The 6,888-nt window shown below is 35.5% G+C and overlaps 1 protein-coding gene across 1 annotated transcript; it reads left to right on the forward strand.

Annotated features, from left to right (window-relative positions):
* The first annotated feature begins 409 nt into the window (after positions 1-409).
* On the forward strand, positions 410-2,329 carry LOC149237100 (protein REDUCED CHLOROPLAST COVERAGE 1-like). The gene is made up of 5 exons (XM_089369145.1): positions 410-553; positions 744-836; positions 1,107-1,179; positions 1,464-1,969; positions 2,310-2,329. The coding sequence occupies exons 1-4, from the start codon at positions 410-412 to the stop codon at positions 1,889-1,891; spliced, it is 738 nt and encodes a 245-aa protein (XP_089225271.1). The 3' UTR covers positions 1,892-1,969; positions 2,310-2,329.
* The last annotated feature ends 4,559 nt before the right edge of the window (positions 2,330-6,888 follow it).

Here is a 6,888-nt window from a genome sequence, read left to right on the forward strand (position 1 = left end):
TCCTGGTAGAGGGATATTTCAAATAATTCTTCAGTATTGTGTTTGAATAGAATGAAAATGGATAGAGAAGCACCCGAAGAAATCTTGGGGTTGAGTTCCTGCCTTTGCTTGTAACCTTCTGAATCTCAGAAAAATTATTTGTGATGAGTCATATTATGATTTACATCTTCAAGAAATACTTCGTATCCTTTTCCAAGAAATACTCTGTATCATTTTTCCAATTATTTTGGCTATGGCATCACATGGGCCGTGTTGTGGTTACTCTCCGATGCCCTATCATTGTGTTTCGGTGGTTGTTCTCTTTGATCTCGATGTGATTAATTGGTTGAAAAGGCAAAGACCAGCTATGGGAAGCTTCTTGGCTATTCACAAGTTCATCTGATCTTAGTACTTTTATATCAATACAAATATGAGGTCTCCGTTTGCTTTTAAAAATAAGAAATTGTTATGGTGGCAACAAATGACTATATGGTATCATTTGTTGCTTGCAGTCCTACCTACTGTGCTAGACGTCACAATGAACACTCCAGATGATTCTCAAGTTATTTTAAAGGTACGCTATCTCATAAAAAATATTAACCAGTGCTTATGACGGTAGGTGGTAACATAAGTCTTGTCATAGATGTTCGATCCAGCTTTAAGAATTATGATGAATATAATCCAATCTTGCAGCATCCAGACCTATGGATAGTTATGTTTGGTTCGACAGTAGATTTTAATATATGTTTGTTTTATGGAAACAGGGAATTTCCACAGACCGTATTCTTGATTTATGTCGATTATTAGCTGTGAATGTGGAGACATGCCATCTGACCAACTATTCTTTATCCCATGAGGTAAGAAAATCAGTAGTTCAGAAGCTCATTAAATAATGGGATTGTTTGACAGGCTGGTGGATTGCAATTGACTGGTTCTGTTCAAGATATCATGTGGTATGACCCTACTTGCAATAACAACACAGGTGTTCGTGTCAAGATAGAAATAGCCATGTACAGTGAAACTGGTTCTATTAATAGTTTGTAAAGCTTAAGTGTGACCATGGCAACATTGGCCATCTTAGTTTTCTTGAAGTATCCATGACTTGGTAAAAACTTGAATTATACCAGGTTCATGGCAACAGGTTGAGGGATTCATCAGATGTTGCAACCTTGAAGCCCTGTGCCCTTACTATTGTAGAAGGTAACCAATAACTCTGCTCCCCCATCTGAACAAGTCAGGGGAGATAGCTAGAAATTTTTTCTTGCCTTTCTTTAAAATATAAATGCTTTTATCTTGAAAAGGGGTCAGAATTAATGTTAAATCATAATATTAGAAAATTGTTCTCTTGTTTTTTGAAGTGATCTAAACTGAATTTCTACTTGCATACGTGCTTCAAATATATATGCAAAGAAGAATATGCATTGTTTATACTCAAAGTTTGCATAATACTCTATATATGATTTTCATTTATTTTTCCTTTGCAGAGGACTACACTGAAGAGCATGTAGTTGCACACATTAGAAGATTACTGGACATTGTTGCCTGTACAACATGCTTTGGTTCTTTAGGAAAGCAAGGGGAACCTCGGTCTAGGCAGGGAGGTGGAAAAGAATCAGCTCACTCAATGACAGAGAATGTGGCTGAACAAAACAACGATGTTGCTCTAAAGAAATCTTACCTAGCAATAAAGAAAGAAAAGAAACAAACAAGGATGGAAAAGACAATAAACCAGAGACCTTTCAAAAAGTTGAAGGTAAGGTTGAGGCTAGTGAAAAAGAAAATGATGGAGAGGAGAACTCAAACCAACATTCTTCTAAGGGTGAAGGAAGAAAGAAATCCTCGAAAGAGGGGAAATCTGAGGCCATTGCAGCTATGGCTGCTGCCAAAGAGGCCACAGATAAAGGGGATATGACAGGAATGTGTCCTCCCTCTAAAATTGGCCAGTTCTATGAATTCTTCTCGTTCTCACATCTCTTGCCTCCTATCCAATGTTAGTATACCGTTCCCTGCAATTTTTTATAATTTGAAAGTAGTAGTTTTCAATCTTGTGTATAATAGAAATATTACGAGAATGCATATATCCCATACAAATATGGATATGATGTTGAAAGATTTTCCATGTACTCTTCAAGCCATCAAACTATGGTTCTTTATTTGATTGTAATGCAAAGATTCCAGAAAATTTTGAACTGTGAAGCATGGCAAACAATGTGCACATTGCCAAATCTAATTTGTTGATTTTCTTTGGAGCTTATGAGTTAGAACTTTGAAGGGAAAAAAAAGTGAATTACGAATAGTATTTTAGTGACTAATGACATTGGGATGTATAGTCATAAGGAAGTCCACAAAGAAATTTGTTGAAGACAAACGTCCTGGAGATTTTTTTCTATAGACGTGAGCGCTTCTTATCCAATCCTGCACTAATTTTGAGCTTCACCTCCATAATGGCTAGGACCTGAATTGTTTCTTCTGTAGATTTCTTATATTTGTCATGCCATTTCCCCTAATATACAGGTGAAGCTTTGCAACGGAAAGTTGGTGATTGTAACAGCATCCACCAAAGGTTTTTATAGTGTTGGAAAGCAGCTTGTTCAAAGTCATGAACTTGTCAACCTGCTACAGCAGTTGAGCAGGGCTTTTGCAAATTTCTATAGACGTGAGCACTTCTTATCCAATCTTGCACTAGTTTTGAGCTTCACCTCCATAATGTCTAGGAACTGAATTGTTTCTTCTGTAGATTTCTTATATTTCTCATGCCATTTCCCCTAAGGTGAAGCTTTGCAATGGAAAGTTGGTGACTGTAACAGCATCCACCAAAGGTTTTTATAGTGTTGGAAAGCAGCTTGTTCAAAGTCACGCACTTGTTAACTTGCTATAGAAGTTGAGCAGGGCTTTTGCAAATGTGAGTATCTTTAAGGTCCAAACCATACTTCTATTGCACCTTATATTATTTAATTGCTTACAAGATGCCTTCTCTCATGTTTAAGAAATTGACATCAATGTTTAATGTTTGGGCATCGGTCTTCTCTTTGTGGGATCGATCTTCTCAATGTTTTAATTTCCTTCTAGCTATTAAGGATTTAAGATATTATAATGATTTTGGATTTTGAAATATTTTGTTGTGTTGATAAAAATTGATGCTTGGACATATTTGTTGTAGATGCTTTCTTCATGGGCTACATCAAGTGTTGAAGAGGTTGCTTCAACTGGACCAGGAATTCGCTTTTTTCAACTTTATGTAAGTTTATCATTTCCACCCATATGATTGTCTTCCCATGTTTTATGAGATGTAATTGAGTTCATATTCATCTAATTGTATTATAGACTCCTAAACCAATGGTAAGATCAGTTATATTGCGTTGGGTTTACTACATGTGGATGTATGAGTGGTGTTAAAATTTAGATGTCATTATTGGCAGGTTTACAAGAATAGGAATGTTGTTGCACAACTTGTTAGAAGAGCGGAGAGGGTTGGTTTTAAGGCAATTGCACTAACTATGGACACACCTCGACTGTACCTTCAACTAATACATAGTCATTTCAAAAAGATGTACCTTCAACTCCCGTATCTATTTTTTCACCAACTTTATGACTGCAATCACAGGAAAAATTGATCAACATAAAACATCTCCCCATGACTCTGAAAATGTGTGGAGTTGTTACAGCCAATTCACACTTCCGAGTGTTAGTTAAATTAAGGTGAATGAGACTAAAGAATTCCTGCCCTTTGAACCAGAAGTTGTTAAGTTTTGTTATGGATAATTTTTAGTAACATCCATGACACACATATGCCGTTATTTTTTAACTTAATCTCCACTATGTTTAACTTATTGTTGGAGGCAATCCTGAATGGAAAGAGAAGGAGGTACTGATGAGACTTGGTCACTAATTCCCAGTGTACTTAAACCAAATATGTATAGAAATGGATTTTTATATTTTGTATCCCGCCCACCTCATTGTGAATATATCATGTACGACTTGGTCAACAATGATCACTCACCTAACTCTATAATTTTTATTTTGTGACCTTGAGAATCTTGGCCAAAGATGATCACTCTCCACCAATTTTGTGCTTTCATAAATACCTAATACAATATAGAGTGTACATCATGCATAGTTACAACGATATTCTTTTATAACTCACATTCTTTTTTTCACATTTGTAAGTATTTTGCATTGTTGTTGACTGTACTAATATCAGTTAGTATCAAAACCTTAGATTAACTACTTTGGGAGTTCTGCAATTCCAGCTTCCTTGGTGTCCCTTTTATTCAGAATTATCCTCAAAATCTCACCTCCAAGCTACTCTAGGAATCCATAGCACATGAATTGTTCTCTTCTCCTATTAGCAGGTCAATAGACATGCATGCAGTACCTTCCCACTCTAGCTTCTTTATCCATTTTTCCACGGTTTTCCATACATTTTCTACAATCACAGTACTCTTCACAACCTTGAATATCACATGTTTAATTGCCATGCTAGAGGGGGTTCCTATTGTGTCTATCATGGATTCTTGGCACAAATCTTATCATAGATTAGAACTGAAGTACTGCAATTTTGGCATTCAACTTGCAATATCAAGCACACTTGCAATTTTTTCATGAATGTCTCCTCGACACAAATTCTTCCTACAATGCCACACTTCAAAACTCCAGATCAATGTAGCTGGTGTTTCAGTTTTGCATCATGACTTTTAAACATACCATTTCTCTCCTGGGGTTTATGATTGTCCAGTTTTGTGCCTGAGAAAAATACCTTGCCATCTATGTCTCCCACTTTGCATGTTGTTTGTTGATTAATTTATGAGTTAGGATTGTCCAATAACTTCAGATATTGTAATGGAAGCTAGCAAAAGCTATTCACAACAAACATATCAACTTTTCCAAGGAGTGTCACATGATTTTCTTTTCCAGCTGGTAAGTATTGTCCAATTATGGTAAGAGACCCTATTTTTTGTCTTTGCTAGTGGGCTTCAATACAACAACTTTGAGGAAAAAATAACCTAATAGTCGCTTGATGCTTGGAAGGTTTTAGAGATGAAGGCAAATTACTTCCCCCCAAAGGAAGATGTCATTTTAATGAATGAAGCACCCACAGATTTTTATGTGTTAGTGTCTGGTGCTGTGGTAGGTATCTTTCTAAACGTTACAGAGTCCAAAATTTCAGAAATTTTAGGTGGTTCACTTTATTTCTTTTGCTGAATGTGTCTTCAAACAAAGAACTGCAACAAAGAGTTGTAAATGTTGATGTGGCGCTAGAATAACATTGAAATTTTGTTTCATTTTGCAGGACATACTAGCAGACAAAGACAAGGGTAAAATAGAGCAGGCAAGCTAATTTTTTTTAAAGGAAAGTGATTATTCATGCTCTTAGTATCTTCTTGTTAGGAGATTCATTACATAATAAGCATGAATATTAGAATGTTTGCATTTCATTTACAAATAAATTTGGAACAACCATTTGTTTCACTATATGTTTTAGTCACATTGGAAAATTTGAAGTACAGAAATGACATGTCTCATTCCAAATGACTTGTTTGTTTTACCCCAGGCATTAGTAGCACATACATTACTTTGAAATCACAAAACTAAGTCAGTTGGTTTCTTTACTGTAAACTTGTCTCCTTCTACATTCCAGACTCTTGGGCAGTCCCAGCATTACAATTCATAATGCTCATAATCAATGTTGCATTCAAAAATAAATGATAAGTCAAAGAGTGTTTCAATTTTATTACGAAGTAGATTTTATGCACATGTTTATTTTCATTAGGATTTATTGAATGAACCATCAAGTTCCAGTGATTTCTACAGGAGCCCTAGGCTGCATCCAGATATTTTTATGGGATAAGGCTAGCTGATCTAAACCTATTGGAGAATTCAATAGTTCAAACTATATTTGATTTTCTTAGGCCAAAGGATTTGACAAATCCCGTCCATCCATAAGGTTGCAATATCCTACACCCCCACAATTCTGCATTTGGAGGATCTACAGAGGTATGAATATCTAAACTAGTTAAAACTAATTTATAAATCCAAGATCCTTGATTGCTTATATATAAGTATGTGCATGGTTATCCAACTTGAGTTTCCAGCTAACAATCTTAACTAGACTCGTAGAGTAGCATGAGGTTTTGTATCAACAGTTTGTTGATGCCTGCACCTTGAGTGTCGCATTGCAATTCATGATCTTAGAAAAAATGAGCAAATTCTACTACATTGCAATTCATGATCTTAGGGAAAATGGGAAAATTCCGCTACACGTATTTAACGAGTATGTATAGAGAAGAGATTCTAGATTTCATGTTAGAGAATAGAGTCCAGAACAGGTGGACTCATATGGATGCATCGGTCTTCTTGGTACTCTTAACATGAATTTTATATGATCACACAAATATCTCAATATAATTGAGCATAGAGTTTTATTTTCCTAATTTATTATAGAAAACTATAACAAAGGGAATGGAGATACTTATCTCTGCTCATACGTATTGTGAAAAAATGCAATTAAATTACTTACAATATACATGAAGAATGGTGAGCATTCTCTTTAGCCAATTGAAAGAATTGCAACATATTTTAAAACCATTTTGTAGTCAAGAGGTTATAAAAAATACCCACAGTAAAACAAAACTGAACCGCCTATTTCCTCAATCCAATTTCAACATGGTATCAAAGTTATTTATGTGATTGTGATTCTTAGGAATTTGCAACGTAGGGAGAAAGGTATAGAAATCAGAGGAATTCAAATTATTTTTTAGATTTGGGAGTTTGTGCAGACAACCTCAGGTGTGAGGACAGATTGGATGGAGAAAGGAATAGCAATCAGTCTATCAAAAGAAATTCAAACTATTTTTTAGATTAGGGAGTTTGTGCAGCTAGCCTCAGGTGTGAAGACAGATTGGATGGTGC

This window comes from Pinus tabuliformis, chromosome 8 (assembly GCF_031772625.1).
Source record: "Pinus tabuliformis cultivar Carrire ecotype Pingquan chromosome 8, CPIR1, whole genome shotgun sequence".
NCBI classification, from domain to species: Eukaryota; Viridiplantae; Streptophyta; class Pinopsida; order Pinales; family Pinaceae; genus Pinus; species Pinus tabuliformis.